The sequence below is a fragment of the Dunckerocampus dactyliophorus genome, chromosome 9 (assembly GCF_027744805.1).
Source record: "Dunckerocampus dactyliophorus isolate RoL2022-P2 chromosome 9, RoL_Ddac_1.1, whole genome shotgun sequence".
NCBI lineage: Eukaryota > Metazoa > Chordata > Actinopteri > Syngnathiformes > Syngnathidae > Dunckerocampus > Dunckerocampus dactyliophorus.
The window spans coordinates 7,445,974-7,464,689 of NC_072827.1; the positions used below are offsets into that span (position 1 = coordinate 7,445,974).

The 18,716-nt window shown below is 39.7% G+C and overlaps 1 protein-coding gene across 5 annotated transcripts in view; it reads left to right on the plus strand.

Annotated features, from left to right (window-relative positions):
- myo3b (myosin IIIB) overlaps window positions 1-18,716 on the plus strand; it is a 185,807-nt gene that overhangs the window by 57,301 nt on the left and 109,790 nt on the right. For 4 of the 5 annotated variants that reach the window (XM_054786516.1, XM_054786514.1, XM_054786515.1 and 1 more), the window contains 8 exons: window positions 3,826-3,981; window positions 9,177-9,261; window positions 9,347-9,463; window positions 13,356-13,460; window positions 15,154-15,237; window positions 16,780-16,982; window positions 17,054-17,152; window positions 17,221-17,335. In XM_054786516.1, coding sequence (XP_054642491.1) covers window positions 3,826-3,981; window positions 9,177-9,261; window positions 9,347-9,463; window positions 13,356-13,460; window positions 15,154-15,237; window positions 16,780-16,982; window positions 17,054-17,152; window positions 17,221-17,335 — 964 coding nt within the window. Of the gene's footprint in view, window positions 1-3,649; window positions 3,750-3,825; window positions 3,982-9,176; window positions 9,262-9,346; window positions 9,464-13,355; window positions 13,461-15,153; window positions 15,238-16,779; window positions 16,983-17,053; window positions 17,153-17,220; window positions 17,336-18,716 lie in introns of those variants that run through there. The other variant, XM_054786518.1, reaches the window with a different exon arrangement.

Below are 18,716 nucleotides of genomic sequence, written 5' to 3' on the forward strand. Positions count from 1 at the left end.
TTTTGAATACTTTTCACGCAATGCTGTGTCATTGCAGCCATTGCTACTGGATTGTGATGTCATCTCGGCATTAATCTCCTCTGGCAAACAAAACCTAGCAGAGTTCAATGTGGGGAGGCTGGACAATCTTATCAGGCTCTACAGGCCATTTGTGAAGGCTATCTGTGTGTGTGTTTTCAGAATAATAAATCCATCACCCGCGTCTGCGCTTGTGCAGCCAGGGAGGCTGACTCGTGTGACAAAGTGGCTCGGTATTCACAATCCCGCCATCGCGGCGCGGCTAATAGCAGCCACCTCTGCTGCTTAATGTCCTGACACTAATGAATTCATGGAATTAACTTTGAGAGCACAAATAAGCAGAGAAAAAAACAAGATGAGGCGCTTTGAATGAGATTATTGTTTCCATCCTATCTGGCGCCTGTTGGCTGTTGTTCAAGTCTTTAGCCGCTCAGGTGAATGAAGAGCACAAAGGTGGATTCTCTTTCAATGCATTTGTCATTTAAAGCAACAATAATCAATACAATACTCAATACTCAATAATCAATACTACTTTAAAGCAACCATATGCCATGTTTGACCTTTACCTACCTTACCCAAACTTATTATTATTACAGTGGATCCCGCACATTCGTGACTCAGCAGTCACGGCCCCGTTTTTTGATACAATTGTATTTATTTATTTATTTATTCTCATTTTTTCCACATAATACACATCTCATGCACCATAATTCTGTAATCATTTATAAATACTTCAATGACAGTGCTGTGTCCTGGCCCACCTCTTCCCATCGTGCCAGAGAGGAAGTGTACCGAACTTCAGTGCGCTCACTTTAGCCAAACGTGCCGGACATTAGGCGTGGGTTGAGCCCAAGCACAGTGCGAACGGCCTCATGGTAGTGCAATAAATCGATAACATCTTTTTTTCCCAAACCGATACGATAACTGTGCTCCTCAAGACCGACATGGTACCGATAAACTTTTTTTATACTTACTTTTTAAAATTTTGATTGAAATGTAGTTTGTGCACAACTGGAGATTAGAAGGACATGAGCAAATTTAGATTTCACCAAATGTACCTGTTGATTTGTCTTAATCAAATATTATGACATCACTACTACCACATCACTACTATCAGGAGAACCAGAATATAGAGCGGGAGGAGCCACCGGGCATGGCCCATCAAAGTGCACTGTATTTGGGCACACGCTCCGAGCAGCCGGTGTGACATCGCGGAGGTCTCTGGCAAACCTTTTGCACTTTTCAAATGCCGCGGCGCTGGCATTTCAGGTGGCTGATAAGGTTTTTTGTGTGCTCTATGTTTTTTTTTTTTCGTGTCATAGCGAAGCATTTAGTACAATTAGCACGCAAAATGTCTTCCTCGGACAGTGAATTAATTTTTTTACAGGTAAGCTCAGGGGAAAAAAGGACCACTTTATTTGCACACCTGCACAGTACAGGTAATCATGTTTTTTTTTAAATTATTGGTCATCGAAGTTATTTTTAATGTTATCGGATTTATCGGTATGATGTCATAATTCCTTCATATTGGCCCAATAATTATTGTGCGCCCCTAATAATAATAATCATCATCATAATCATACTCTGAACCCCGACGTCACTTCCTGTCCACACATTCGAAAGACATTTATTGAAACACACACGAGCCTTATTTAAGTCTTATTTATGGCTTAAATTGCTTATTTTCTCTTATTATGTCTACTATATTGGTTAATAGATTGTAAAGGTGACTATAGGGGTGTTATTTCATGGCTAGAGTGGCTCTAATGATATTTAAAAATGTATATATAAGGTCTAAAGCGGTTTTTATATGCTCTACCAAAATATTTGATTTGTAAATATGGAATCCTACTTCGCAGAAATTCACTTATTGGCTCTGCAACCATGATAAACGAGGGATTACTGTTAATATGAATCACTTTTGCTTAGTAGCAGTCAATTATGGTGCGTTCATGGACCACCAAACAAAGTGAGACATCACAACATTTGGCGAAAAACATAATCAGTGAAGTATGAAGACATAAACATTTGGGCTCGTACATGCGTGCTCTACACATTACCTGTGTTATCTTGTATTTACACATTATTAATTACTTAGAATGATTGAGATGTGTTTGTCACTTAAATGGTTCAGATCATCAAACAAATTTAAAATATTACTCAACGACAACACAAAATCTAGTTTTTAAATGAAACTTTTTATTATTAAGGGAGAAAAAGTCTAAATCTACATTGCCCTGTGTGAAAAAGTGATTGCCCCCTAAACCTAATAACTGGTTAGGCCACCCTTAGCAGCAACAACTGCAATCAAGCGTTTGCGCCTTTTTAAGGTCATTCCACAGCATCTCAATAGGATTCAGATCAGGACTTTGACTAGGCCACTCCAAAGTCTTCATTTTGTTTTTCTTCAACCATTCAGAGCTGGTGTGTTTTGGATCATTGTCCTGCTGCAGAACCCAAGTTGGTTTCAGCTTGAGGGCTTGATTTTTTGGTAGACAACAGAATTCATGGTTCCATTTATCACAGCAAGTCTTCCAGGTCCTGAAGCAGCAAAACAGCCCCAGACCATCACACTACCACCACCATATTTTACTGTTGGTATGATGTTCTTTTTATGAAATGTGGCGTTACTTTTACACCAGATGTAATGGGACACACACCTTCCAAAAAGTTCAACTTTTGTCTCGTCAGACCACAGAGTATTTTCCCAAAGGTCTTGGGGATCATCAAGATGTTTTCTGGCAAAATTGAGAAAAGCCTTAATGTTGTTTTTGTTCAGCAGCGGTTTTGGTCTTGGAACTCTGCAATGTAGGCTGTTTTTGTCCAGTGTCTTTCTTATGTTGGAGTCATGAACACTGACCTTAACTGTTGTTGTGGGGTCTTTTGTGACCTCTTGGATGAGTTGTCGCTGCACTCTTGGGGTCATTTTGGTTGGCCGGCCACTCTTGGGAAGGTTCACCACTGTCCCATGTTTCTGCCACTTGTGGATAATGGCTCTCACTGTGGTTCGCTGGAGTCCCAAAGATTTAGAGCCTTTTTGAGCCTTTAGAACCTTTTCCAGACACTGATAGATCTCAATTAATCTCAGTTAAGATTTTTTTTAACAGAGGGGGGAATCACTTTTTCACACAGAGCCACGTAATTTTGGATTTCTTCTCTCCCTTAATAATAAATAATTTTATTTAAAAACCGTATTATGTGTTCAGTTGTGTTGTCATTGACTAATATTTACATTTGTTTGTTGATCTGAAATATTTAAGAGTGACAAACATGCAAAAAAATAAGAAATCAGGAAGGGGCAAACAATTTTCACACCACTGTACAGCTCAACAAATGCACATTTATCACTGTCCATTTTTATTTATGTTGTAGGCAGAGCCTCGGATGAACAATTTTGCTGTTCTGAAATTTAAAATTTCTTAGTTCTTCCCCCAAATGAAATGTAAATGAAGCATTTTATATGCAGGATGTGCTGCTCGGTAACAGTATCGGACACGACACATGTCCAGGTTGTAAAGGGATACTCGGGTGTATCGCAAGGTGACATCACTTTTGGCAAACACTGCACACGGCAGATAGGATGTGCTGCTGGGCCCTGGCAGGGCTTGTTTGGACTCGGGGGCCATGGTGACAGCAGCCAGATTAGTCCCTCACACTTTTAAGGCGCTCACCCTCTGGTGTGAAAGTCTGTCAGAGCAGATCCCAACAAATCCGTTTGCTGCAATGTTCAGGTGACTGCAGGTCTTTTTGTCTGCGTTTTGCAGCGTGAAGGAGGGTAACTGTGTGGTGTTTTTTTCTGCTCTCAAGGTGTCTAATCAAGGATTTCGAGGCACGTCCATCCGTGACTCACCTTCTAGAGCATCCCTTCATCAAGCAGGCCCACGGCAAAGATGTGGCGCTGCGACAGCAGTTGGCAGCGCTCATCAAGGAACAGCAAGAACTGGGCTGTGCGGCCAAAACCAAGTAAGTCTCTTTCATTTTCCATCTACTTGCTGAAGACATAACATGACTAAGCTGGCTGCTGCACCGTTCGGCCAGTAGGGGGCAGGCTGTTATCTTGGTTTGGCAGGCCAGCGTTGAGATGATGAGAAGCAGCAGTAATGGACATCAATGTGTGATTAAGGAGAAGTTAGGCCACCGTGACTAATTCAGAGTGGCTGATAGTTTTGCTGACTAACCAGTCTTCAATAAGTGGCTTGATAGTCATTACTACCAAGGATGAAACCACTTGAATGGTCTAATTAAAGAGAAAGTGTAACAGAATTCACTTCAGGAGTAAACATGTATCATATAAAGAGACTCATTAGGTGTTTAAAGATGCATTATTTGTAGGTTTGTCAAAAATGGCGTGTTAACAGCGGTAACAGTTTATTTCATTAATTATGTTAAATTGCGTAATTAACGCATGCGCATCATGTCAAGCCACATCTCTGTTATGACGGCAGACGGAAGAACAGTGTAGTGTCGACACATAGTCACACAGAGTCTGACGCTCTTTTATAACTTTATTCTAACCTGAACACATCAACAGCAGTGCAATTCCAACACCATATGTGTATCTCCAGCTCACAAACACGTCTCCAGTCCTCCCCGGAATTACACTTAGGCATTGTCACTAGACAACCGTATTCACGGACACTCCGAAAATGACAATAATATCTTTATTATGCGTGTAAGTGTGGTCGAAACAGACAGAAACACAAAGAAAAACAGTAAGTGGATATTCTTAACACTCACTAATGTAACTCTTACTGCGGAAGTACAATTTTTTGCATTTAAGTATGCTTGGAAATCCCAGAAAATACATCTACACTCAAAACATTTGAATTTAACTTAAATTACTTGGTGTCTTTAAACACAACTCTTCATGACTCTGGGGATCAACTGTTGTGCTACTTTAAAGAGGCTGGTGTTGGGCAAATAGATTGTCAGACATGTGTGGTATCTTACAGCTTGAGTTCAAGTTTCAGTTCATACATAGTGAACTTCATGACAATAAAAGGCAGAACATTTGTACTTCTTTCTTGTGGTGTACAAATTGTTTGCACAAATGAGAGCTAAAAGCAGCTGTAAAATTAATATTGGAAACTAAAGAATAGTCAACAACCACAATAATAAACATACGTTATAAATATACTGTAAATATAAAAGCAGATTTTTAATATATAGAATTAAAAACTATTTGAAAAATCTATATCAATTTGCATTATCATCTTTGGAAAAGCAGAATTTTTGGCACAGCTCGATTAGACCCCATTAGAGCACGCAGGTGTACCTAATATTGTGGCCAATGATTGACTCCCATCTGTCTATGACGTAAGAAATCCTGATATTTGAAGGAGCCGAGCGAGGCTGTCCTTGAGTGTTTTGATGTGGTGCCAGCTCTGTTTACTCCCAAGAGCACAGCAGTCGCCGCCTTGAGCCTGATCCCTCAATTCCTGTCCTCAGTGAAAGTGGATAATTGGATTAGCAGCTTGTAGGGCGAGAACCTAAACCTCACCCGCTTTTAGTCTTTGGTGCCAGAGATCAGGCGCACAATATCTCCAGATAGGAAGAAGAAAAAAGCAGAGAAGTTAAAAGTCACTGCTGTAGGTGCAAAATTGGGATCTGTAGTTAAAAGTCTTGGAGCAAAAGGTCTCTGAAGGGATTCAATGATGAGCCCTCACTTGATCCAGTACTTTATTTCCATTTTTTTGTATACACTCTATTCACAGTGTGATGGAAATGCACAGGCAAGCAATCTCAAACTTGAATATACAGTACAGTGGTGTGACAAAGTGTTTGCCCCCTTCCTGATTTCTTTTTTTTTTTGCATGTTTGTCACACTTAAATGTTTCAGATCATTAAATAAATTAAAATATTAGTCAATGACAACACAACTGAACACAAAATGCAGTTTTTAAATGAAACTTTATTTTTAAAGGAGAAAAACAAATCCAAAACGTGGATGGCCCTGTGTAAAAAAGTGACTGCCCCTTAATTCTAATAACAACCCTTAGCAGCAACAACTGCGATCAAGCGTTTGGATAACCTGCAATGAGTCTCTTACAGCGATATGGAGGAATTTTGGCCCACTCATCTTTGCAGAATTGTTGTCATTCAGCCACATTGGAGAGTTTTCCAGCATGAAGCGCCTTTTTAAGGTCATGCCACAGCATCTCAATAGGATTCAGGTCAGGACTTTGACTAGGCCACTCCAAAGTCTTCATTTTGTTTTTCTTCAGCCATTCAGAGGTGGACTTGCTGGTGTGTTTTGGATCATTGTCCTGCTGCACAACCCAAGTTGGTTTCAGCTTGGTTCCATTTACACAGCAAGGCTTCCAGGTCCTGGAGTCAAAAATCAAAAGAGCTTGGTCATTTTATGCCAGTGAGCACCATTTTCAGTCACACATTACTGTGCGAAAAACAGTCTTCGTGCTTTTCAAGTGTGCCGACGCGTATTGCCAAATTGCAGGACAATGTGGAGGCAAAGTGCGTGCAAGTGTAAACGCTGCTTAACAATCAATCAGAGCACCCTTGTTTCTTCAGTTTCTTGTTCATTTTAATGCCTGATACAACAAAAGGTACCTTTGTTTGTACAAATATAACAATGACAACAAAAATAGCTCAAAAGAGTAAAATTTTTTGCCAGTACAATGCTATAGCTATTCATGTAAGAACTTAAGATTTACTTTTTTTTATCAATAAAACCCTGGAAGTTGCTAGATATCAGCTCTTCAATTCAACTCTTATGAGCTATATTTGTTATCATCATTATATTTGCCCAAACAAATGTACCTTTAGTTGTACCAGGCATTACAATGGATCAATAAACTGAAGAAACAAGGGTGGTCTCATCATTTTTTCCATGACTATATACTGCAAACATATTGAATAAACAGAGGAACCAGCGCGGAATACTTTCTTCATGCCTGTTGTGTATAAAACACAATCTAATGTCAATTTCAGCCCCTTTGTGCATCGTCATTTTGTGACGTGAAAATGTTTGTGAGAAAGACAATTAAATAAATGACACAAAATGGTGGAACTTAAGTTAAGTCTAGTATAACACCTCACTACAACAAAACATTACACCCCCTTTAATGTAAACAGCGTATTCCACAGAAAATGTGGCTAAAAGTGAAGCAAGTAAGTGTAAATGCAATTTGTTTGTCAATATTCAGACAATAACGAAAGTGACACTGATTCAAAATCAGAAATATTATAATTGATTGCTATTTTTTAAGTGCAATTTTTGATAAGAGACGGAGTTTTTTTTTCTAATTTTCATTGTGGTGTTTTTGTCTATTTTGTTTAATTTATTATGTTGTTGGTTTATTTGTTTAATTTATTTTATTTAAAAGCTCTTGACATTCTAATTACAATGTTAAATACTCTTGAGAAATTTAAGTTTATTGCTTTTGCTTCGGTGTACTTGCATTATTATATGGAATCACATGAGTGCCAAAATTAAAAGGGAATACGTGTGGAAATACAAAGAGAATCAATAATACAAAAATTTATAAATGTAGTCATATTCTTTTACTATTTTGTCTTTGTTTTTTCCAATTTGCCGTTGTTTTTCCTGTTTTGTATTTGTCTTTTCCACTTGCGTTTTGTCATTGCATTTGATAATACCATGCAAATGCGGAAGAATGACCTCATTCAAAAGTAAACGGGGGAAATTTAAATAAGATAAAATAAGGCATTTACCTCCTCAAGATTGCGCCACACAGCTTCATCCATATCTGCATTCATCAACGCAGATGTAGCCTTTAAAGACTTTATAGACTTTTTAATCAAAACTTTCCATGACACCTTCCACCAACCGAGCAATTGCTCATAATTCTTGTTGAACACCTCTTCTCAATTCATGCACGTCTACCATATTTAAATTTCCCCCGTTTACTTTTGATAAACGTGTATTTGCGTCTACTTTCCGTCCGTGACATTATTTCCGGGCTCCCGAGTTTCCTTAACTACAAAGCCCCCGCAAGCAGGAATCGTGTAATCACGTATGGACTAGTCATCATCTTGGCAGAATGACCTGCCCACATTTTTCGCATTTGCATGATATTGTCTTTGTCATTACTAAATGCAATGACAAAACGCAAGTGGAAAAGACAAATACAAAACAGGAAAAACAACGGCAAATTGGAAAAAACAAATACAATACAGAAAAAACAATGACAAAATGGAAAAATAATATGACTACATTTGTATATTTTTTTAAATTATTGATTCTCTTTGTATATTTTTGTATTATTGATTCTCTTTGTAATTTCCACACGTATTCCCTTTTAATTTTGGCACTCCTGTGATTCCATACTATTATGCCACATATCATCATTAAATTAATGAAAAAAATGTCTCAAAATAATGTTGATAATAATATTGTTTATCTGCAATATTTTACACTTATTACACTTATCATCTAGCAAAATTTGTTATTGTGACAGACCTATTACAAATTATGCAGGAACACGTCAAAGACACATCTGCAGTCTGAGCAAGAAGAGTGCTCCAAATAGAGTTCTGAACAATAACAAACAATGTGACATCACCAGAAGTTACTCCTGATCTGGACATGCTTCCGCCTAAGGTAATGTGGCTTCTGGCAGACCCCGAGCTTATGCAAGGGGCGTACTTCACACTTAAGGAATTTAGCACAACATACAAAGAACAACTGTTAAACTAGCTCGGGTAGGGTTGACGTCTTCTTTAGTGCAGTTGGAGTTTACAGAAAGATTCATTCTACAATATATTTCCCCCTTTTTGGGGGTTGTGGGACCCCAAACAAAAATGTCCCTTGTTTATATCCCTGTGTCCCAGTGCTTTGTTTTGAGCAACTTGCAGTTTGTTTAAGTTTATTTCAGTTGTATTTGACCAAATAATTGAGCAATAATGTAAACATTGCTGCTGAGCCACAGGTGCACATTAGGTTGTCTAGTTTACACATTCTGATCTCCACTCACCGCCTGCTGACCTCTTTAAGGCTGTGAGAAGCTGAATTGTAATAAAGTGCAACGTTGTTAAGTGGACACGTGTCCCCCCCGGGGGGGACTGCGATGGCATCTTCACACGACCAGTTCAGCCTGTTTGAAGTGTTGTTCTTTCATTTGATGCTCATTTAAGAGCATCCTCCAGCATGTTCACGTCCTGGCTTTCATACATTCCAGGCACGAACGGATCAATACTCGTAAAACCCTCATCATAGAAGGCTGTCCTGATGATGATCTGGTCAACCTGGAGTTCTTGGACGAGGTGAGATTGAAGGTGTTTATCTCTGTGTGCATTGATCGGACATAGATACGATGCTCTTTTATGCGTTGCTTCCTCCTTTCTGCAGGAGATCATTATCAGCCATCTCCACAAGAGGTATGACGAGCTGCAAGTGTACACGTACGTGGGGGACATCCTCATCGCGCTCAATCCTTTCCAGAACCTCAGCATCTACTCACCACAGGTGTCGACACCCAGTCCAAACCAACGTTTTTCTCGTTGCGTTGATATTGGAAACATAAACAACCCACGAGATCCACAGTAAAGTGACAAGTGACATTCAGCCAGGTCATGGTAATCGGCAAAGGTTGAATGGAGGCAACTGGACTCTCCTTGTTTGTTGAAGACGTTTCACCTTTGATCCAAAAGTCTTCTTCACTGATAAAATTTTAGGTTTGGAGTCTCCCTATTTATGTTCCTGGGGGGCGTGTCCCATGGGGAGTGGTCACAATCGGGTAGTTGTAACTGTCCGAAGTGGCTAATGGACGACATGCTTGCGGCCTTGCTTGCAGCCATTCTTCCTGTGGAATGAGACCATCTTTGGGGGAGATATGAGACATTTCCTACAAGTAATATCTCTCCCCCCAAGATGGTCTCATTCCACGAGTAGAGTGCCCACTATGCCACCAAGCAGGCCAAAAGCCTGTTGTTATGCAGGACGGTCGCTCACCAGCCATGCTGGGCCACAATAACAACTACCCTATTGTGACCACCCCCAGGGGACCCAAATAGGAAAACTCCATGCATAGAATTGTAGAACTGAACAACTGTTTTGAATAATGGCTCTTGCATTTCTATCTATACCTACTATATCTACATCAACTACTTTGTAGCCCTGAGGTGCGTCACACAGAGACGGTAACGAAACAAGGTAACCAGAATCTTAGGAACATTCGTCCGTATGATTCAGTACAGTTCTACATTAACACAGTCGTAAGCATCATGTGCAGTATGATGTAGTTGTACCTGAGTTTTCAGTGCCACCTGGTGTAAGTGTTTTTGTTCAAGTAATGAAACGGTCATGGAAAAAAAACTTTAGACCACCCATGTTTCTTCAGTTTCTTGTTCATTTTAATGCCTGATACAACTAAGGGTACGTTTGTTTGGACAAATATAACAATGACAACAAAAATAGCTCATAAGAGTTACATTTTTTGGCAGTACAATGCTATAGCTATTCATGTAAGAACCTAATTGATTTTGGTTATCAGCAAGAAAACCATGGAAGGTGCGACATATCAGCTCTTAAATTAAACTCTATTAAACTCTTTTGAGCTACATTTGTTATCATCATTATATTTGTCCAAACTGATGTACCTTTAGTTGTACCAGGCATTAAAATGGATCAGTAAACGGAAGAAACAAGGGCGGTCTAATAATTTTTTCAATGACTGTAAATTTCCATGTATTCTACATAATACAGTCTTGATCACAATTTTAAGACCAGTTGAAAAATGTCAAGAAAGTACATTTTGCCCTGTTGGATCTTAAGGAGATTCTGAGTAGAGCTTCAAAATACAAAAAGAAAAAATGGGAGTGAGACAAAAAATATTTTGAGTCAGCAATTTATTGCAAAGAAGCATTTTAAGTGAAATAGGCTGTTCATTAGCTGATCAAAAGTTTAAGAGTGATTTTGTTTTTACTGTCGATTTACTGTCGTGATGTCTTGATTCAAAGGCAAAAAAGCTTTCTCTCTTTGAACGCGTTGGGATTGTTGAGCTGCATAAGCAAGGCCTCTCGCAGCGCACCATTGCTGCTGAGGTTGGATGCAGTAAGACAGTCCTTGGAAACTTCTTCAAACATCCTAGGGTTGTTGTGGAACAAAAAAGTCAAGTGGTAGACCCAAAAATGTCACTGGTCCTTAGCTAGAGGATCCCACTGGCTGTCTGTCAGACACAGGACCATCCTCGACCCAAATGAAGGTTGGTATTGGTGCAGAATGCAGTCCAACCATCAGAAGCCAGAGAAGGCCGTTAAGAAGAAAAAAGTTCTTCATAAGCCTCGTCTTCTTCAAGGCCACAAAATTGGCCGTTTGCTTGAGAGCAACAAACAGAGGACAGGGGAAGAAAGTTTTATTCTCTGATGAGAAAAATGTAAGCTTGACGATCCAGATGGCTTCCAATGTTACTGGCATGACAAGGAGATCCCACCTGAGATGTTTTCCACACGACACAGTGGAGGGGACGCCATCATGATCCTTCAAAGGAACACTGGAGCTTCAGGTTGTGCAGGGGCGTCAAATGGCAGCTGGCTATGCAGAGATGTTGCAGGGGGCACCCCTCATGACTGAAGGCCCTCGTCTGTGTGGTAATGACTGGCTTTTTCAACAGGACAACACTGCTCTTCACAATGCCTGCCTGACTTCTTCCAGAGGAATAAGCTGATAAGCTCTTTTGGACCGTCCCGCATGTTCCCCTGATCTAAATCCAGTAGAGAACATTTGGGGGTGGATGGCGAGGGAAGTTTACAAAAATGGACATCAGTTCCAGACAGTGGATGCCCTCCATGAAGCCATCTTCACCACCTGGAGCAACATTCCCACTAGGCTCCTGGAAACACTGGCATCAAGCATGCACTAACCCATTTGTCAGATGATGAACAAGAATGGTGCAGCTACTCATTACTTACCATCCATCCGTTTTCTATGCCGCTTCTCCTCATTAGGATCGCGGGGTATGCTGGAGCCTATCCCAGCTGACTTCGGGCGACCAGTCCAGGGTGTGCCCCGCCTGTCGCCCCAATCCCAAGGCACATATAGACAAACAACCATTCACACTCACATTCATACCTACGGACAAGGAGTAGGAAGAAGCAAAGCTTATTTAATCCATCTATTCCACATCTAGTGCAGTACATATTGTTCACTTCCTGTATTCCATGTCATGTTTTCTATAATAATCATAATAATAATACATAATAAATAACAGTAAGAAAAAAATATATAGACATATATATATACATATATATATATATATATATATATATATATATGTATATATATATATATATATATATATATATAAAGATAAATATAAATTAAAAAAACAAAACTTAAAAAAAAATGAACCTGACAGAACAATCATTGTGATGATCAAGACTCTTCTGCCTTGTATTTAGCAAATGTCAACTGCTTGTATTGTTTTTTGAATGTGCTCATCTCTGTACATTGTTTGAGTTCCTTACTCAATCCGTTCCATAATTTAATTCCACATACAGAAATGCTGTGTGTTTTCAGCGTAGTTCTTGCGTATAAATGTTTTACGTTTAATTTTCCTCTCAGATCATATTTCTCCTCTCTGATTGAAAAATACTTTATTAGGTTTTTGGGTAACAAGTTATTATTAACTTGATGCATTATTCTAGCGGTTTGAAAGAATACAAAATCTGCAAATTTTAATATCTGTGATTTTAAAAATAAAGGGTTTGTATGTTCTCTATACTTGGTATTATGAATGATCCTCACACATCTTTTTTGCAGTACAGTGAGTGAGTGAAGATTGCTTTTGTAATTATTACCCATATCTCCACACAATACATTAAATATGCTAATACTAAGGAACAGTACAGAGTGTGGAGTGATTTTTGATATTGCTCTATAAGAACATATTTTGCTTTATTCAATATAGACATATTTCTCGACTCGCCAATTAACCTAACATGCATGTTTTTTGGAATGTGGGAGGAAACCGGAGTACCCTGAGAAAACACACACAGAAATGCCCCAAGGGAGAATCGATCCCAGGTCTTCCCGATCTCTCAACTGTGACTGTGTGGCCAACATGCGAACCACTAGACCACCATGCAGGCCCCTTTTATCAACATTTTATTTCGTTTTTGTTTTTTTTTAACTTGATCAGCTGATGAACAGCCTATTTCACTTTAATGCTTGTTTGCAATTAATTGCCTACTCAATTTTTTTTTTTGTCTCATCCCATTTTTTCTTTTTGCATTTGAAGCTCTACTAACAACCTCCTTAAGATCCAACAGTGCAAAATGTAAATTCTTGCAATTTTCAAGTGATGTGAAAATTGTGATCAGAAGTGTATTTTACATAATATTTCTTTGTCTCCTGTTAGTTTTCTAAGCTATACCACGGCGTGAAGAGGGCCGACAACCCTCCGCACATCTTTGCCACGGCGGATGCAGCCTACCAAAGCATGGTGACTTTCTGCAAAGATCAGGTATAGATGTTGCCAAAGTAGAAGACTACAAACCTCAACACGACCTGTTTCACAATGTTTTATGCCATGCATAACTGATCTGGTCAAAAGTTGCTTGGAATGCAGGAAATCAAACAATATGGATTTTTGGAAGCATACAATTTGGGCAATTCTATGCTTCCAACTTTGTGTTCCTACATGACTGCACCCCAGTGTACAAAACAAGTCCTACGAAATGATTGGACACAAATTCCTACAGACAACTTTTCCCAGATGAGGTCGTAAAAAGACAAATCCAATTGGTGGGACCGTGAATGCTGAATTGCGAGTATGCGGGTATCCACTGTACTCCGAGTGTTCACATACTTTTATCAACTTTGTCTATGTTTGGAATCTGGAAAAACTTTATGAATCAGTATATTTGTGTCTTTTTTAATCTATGTGCACCCAGATGAGGTGGAAGCCAGCTGCAAGGGGCTACCAGCACACGGAAAAAAACTATGAGTAATTGATATGGCTTTTAAAACGTCTATTTTTGACATCTGCCTTTTGTGGAAAAGAGAAACATTTTAAATAAAAACATATAAAAAAAATAAAAACAATAATAATAATAACAAATTACTTTTTGACCAAAAATACATGAAAAATTTAGTGAACGTGACCTGGGTTTAGACCGTCGTGAGACATGTTAGTTTTACTCTCCTGATGGTGTGCATATTGTCATTCATCCAGGTGATTGTATTCTCAGGCCATTCAATCCATCACAACTGGACTGTTCAGGTTGTCTCATCAGACATTTCTTCTCTCATCCGAGAAGGCTTCATCGGTTTATGCTCAAAGACTTGGTGAGACACACACCAGTCAGACTAGATAGGACAGCTCTAGTCTGCAAGATCCAATCTATGTATCCTCTAAAGGAGGATGCAGTTCCAGACAGGAATGGTTTGCTCTTTACGTAGTGATGTCAAATGACGATTGTTAAGATACAATGGAGTGGGGCCTCTGCCCGCCAATGGTCGTTTGGGTGGTATCACCTTGGTTAGCATCCCATTCAGACATAATGATGGTGTTCAGATGTAATGATGGTCATGGACCCATCTGAAACCAAGGTGGCTATGCCTGTTTATTTCCTGGAGGCTAAATGACGAAAGGGATGAAAGGTGGTGTTGTAGTCTCTTTTTCTCGGTGGGTGGAGGTGGGGCCGCTAGCATAAACACAGAGTGCAGAGGAGTGTAACATACGAGAAATTTATTTTGTAGATTGTACTATATTGTCCTGTTTTTACATTTTTTCATTGTACTTTTCTTAAAAGTAATGTTAAAATGCCGTCTTGTCTCGTTCTCATAGACCCAATCTCGTGTGTCATGTCGTCTTGTGAACTGAGTGTGTCGTGACACCCTCAATTATCAGTAATAGGCATGGTAATAGTCGGATTAAATATGAATGCTGCTTCTTCCTACTCCGTTTCAGACATGCTGACTTGTGCAAATGTAACTATGTGATGTTCTTTAATATAACTTGCTACGCATGTCTGAAAAAAATAAACATACCATATCATGGAAAAACCCAATCCAATCTGTGGGGCCGTGAATGCTGAATCACGAGTATGTGGGTTTCCACTGTACTCCGAGTGTCCAGATACTTTTATCAACTTTGTGTATGTTTGTAATCCGGAAAAAACTTTATGAATCGGCATATTTGTCTTTTTTTTTAGTGTATCATCATCAGTGGAGAAAGTGGTGCTGGGAAAACTGAGAGCGCTCATCTGATTGTTCAACATCTCACCTTCTTAGGAAAGGTAAAGGATCACATTTGCCAGTTGTGTATCATATTGTAAGTTATTATAAAGTAGGGATGCTCTGATCAGGAGTTCATGCTGCCTGTTCCGATACTGATCATTGATGAGTATGATCTGTCGATACCGATCACATGGATTAACTTAGATTTTTCAATTTATTTATGATGAGAGCTATTAGCCAGGGGTGCCGTTAGTCAATTCCGATGGCCCCTGGCTAACTTTTGGACGGATAGTATTTTTTTAAAACTTTATTTTTGTGAAACAATTTTTGTACTATTTGACACAAACCTGAATTTAATTTGATTTTGGAGTACGAGTACATGGGAAATAAATTGTTGAATATTTATTGTTTTAGTTGAAGATGACAACATAAACCGACTAAAATAATACAAATCTCTGTTAAATAGAAACTTAACTTAAAAGAGAATAAAGTGAGTGTCCAAGTTGCAGGGGTGTCCAACGTTCATCACTATTAGAGCTGTCTACTATTTGTGTTTTGTTTACGACTGGCAACATTTCAATTGTACGCTACGTTATGTACCAAGTAGATCTCCGTTCAAACAGTGTGGCCATCATCTTGATGCTATTTTGGCATAAAGTCTGAACTCAACAGTTACAATAAAAAACTACTAAGAGTTGAAGCAAGTATGCTTTGACCGTTTGTGAGCTACTCAAAATCAGCTGTCGAGCTCGGAGACCCCTGTGATAGTATCACTATCATAAGGCTGGACACACTATGTGTTTATGTTCATGAAACAACCACACACAAATGGTGTGGAGGACGAGACATCATTAGTATTGTAGCGACGGGTATATTGTGTTGCTCCCAGCTGTGGTTTTGGCGGGCGAATTTCGCTCCAACCAACATGCTGAACCCAACTGCCGCCGATAGCTCACACACCAAAACCACAGCTGGGAGCAACACAATATACCCGTCGCTACAGTATAATAGCAACAAGATAGTAAAGTTGTTCAGTGACGCTTGAAAAACTTGATGAACGTGATGTCCACTTCCTTGTGGGACAAAAACGAGCTCCGAACTAACCGCATTGCTTGTTTGTTTCAAAAACAAAATGTCACTGTGGTAAAAAGTCACATTTGGAGTCCGAAGACCAGAAGCTAGGCGGACCACTCTTGCTAGCTAGCTAGCCAGCTGCCACCAGTGACAGCTAGGCAAAGCGTGGAAACAAAGATGCGAAAAAAGTCGAATGGTAATAGGTTTAAGTGATCAAACACGATGGCATGGATGTGTGTCAAGCTAGTCAAACTAAAGCCGTTGAGGTTTTACAGACTAGTGTTGATTGTTGCGGCAATACGGGACAAAGTTCATCCCTTGTTGGCTTCATACGGGTTTTGGCAATCCTATGTGACACAGCACGCATGCAGGGTTTGCAGTAGGAAGTTTGCTGCCGCACGGCGATTGACTTTGAAAAGCATTTATTGGCATATGCCGATCACATGTTTTTACGGAACTCGTCCGATACTAATCGGTGGCCGATCAATCGGTGCATCCCTATTAAAACCGTTTTAATGTGAACTCAGGCAAACAACAGGACGTTGCGTGAGAAGATTCTGCAGGTGAACCCTCTTGTGGAGGCCTTTGGGAACGCCTGCACGGCCATCAACGACAACTCCAGCCGCTTTGGGAAGTACCTGGAGATGAAGTTCACTCCCACCGGAGCGGTCATTGGCGCCAAAATGTCTGAGTACCTGCTGGAGAAGTCGAGGGTCATCAAGCAGGCGACGTAGGCGTCCTTCAAACTCATCGCCGTCATCTTCATTTACATTTTTTTAACCTAATTCTGTTTTCCTTCAGCGGAGAGAAGAACTTCCACATCTTTTATTACATTTATGCAGGACTTTACCACCAAGATGAGCTGAGGACGTACAGATTACCAGACAGGATGGCTCCCAGGTTGGCGCCACATCTGAATAAGGACGTGAACGTGTTGCAGTGTTGAACTCATGTACGTGAATGTGCAGGTACATTGACAGTCCGTACTGCAAAGTCATGCAAGACATCATCTCCAGCAAACTCTACAAGGAGCAGTTTGAGGTCATCCAGGAATGCTTCCGCAACATTGGATTTACTGAGGAGGTACCTTTGTACTATGGAGTAGATTACTGCTTTTTGCAGTGTTTATGAACAGGACCACCGACAAATGACGAAAAAACACAAGTAATTGATAAGCTTATAAAAATATTTATTTTTGACACACGGCTCGTTCCTCCCCCTCCAAACCAGTCTGGTAGCTTGATTTCGGGTCAACATTTCAATATAAGTGAGTGGTGTGATTATTAAATTGCAGCCCTCCCCTTCTCTCTTCAATTGCCATTGTTCACTCACCACACAGTCGAGGTTTAATCCCTAAATATGCCTCACACACTCATTAAACGCATTTCATTTCAAGTATAAAATGTATAGCTACTCACCACTAATCAATGATAATGGAAGATGACCCATCAACACATGGAATGGGAGTCACAGTGTAGCCTTTAGCCTGGTTATCAGGCTGGCGCTGGAGGCTAGCAGGCTAGAGAAGGCGTTTCTTCAAGACATGCCCACATAATCTAATCTGGATTGACTGTAGAAACTGGTGCTAACGTAGTCAAACAAACTTTTGCATCTCAGCACACAACTATGGTGCGTTCAAGGACCACAAAAACAAAGTGCCAAATCTCAACACTTGACAAAAAAGCATTTTCAGTGAAGTATAATGACATAAACGTGTTTGTGGTGCATGTATGCTGTACATTTTACTCGTATCATCACATTAGGGGTGCACAATAATTATCAGCCAAATATGAGGAAATTATGACTTCATATCGACAAATACAATAACATTAAAAATAGCTCCAATAACCGAAAAAAACGCTGCAATGAGGCGAGATTATCTGTACTGTGCAGGTGAGCAAATAAAGTGCTCCTGTTTTCTCCTGCCTGTGACGTGAACGGCCTGTCACAACTTCCCCTGAGCACACCTGTAAAAAAACTCATTCACTTTCCGAGGAAGACATTTTGCGTGCTAATTGTACTAAATGCTTTTGCAATGACAGGAAAAAAAAAAACACTGAGCACACAAAAAACCTTATCAGCCACCAGAAATGCCAGCACCGCGGCATTTGAAAAGTGAAAAAGGTTTGCCAGAGACCTCCGGGACCTCACACCGGCTGCTCGGAGCGTGTGCTCGAATACAGTGCACTTTGCTGCCGCTCTATACTCTGGTTCTGATAGTAGTGATGTGTTAGTAGTCATGTCATGATATTTGATTAAGACTAATCAACAGGTACAGTTGGTTAAATCCTAATTTGTTCTTACCTCCAGGTGTGCACAAACTACAGTTTATTTAAAAAGTAGATATAAAAAGGTTATCGGTACCATATTGGTCTTAAGAAGCAGAAAGTTCTCGGTATTGGTTTGAAAAAAAAAGATATCATGCATCTCTAATATTTATTATTAGTTATTAGTTATTATGGAC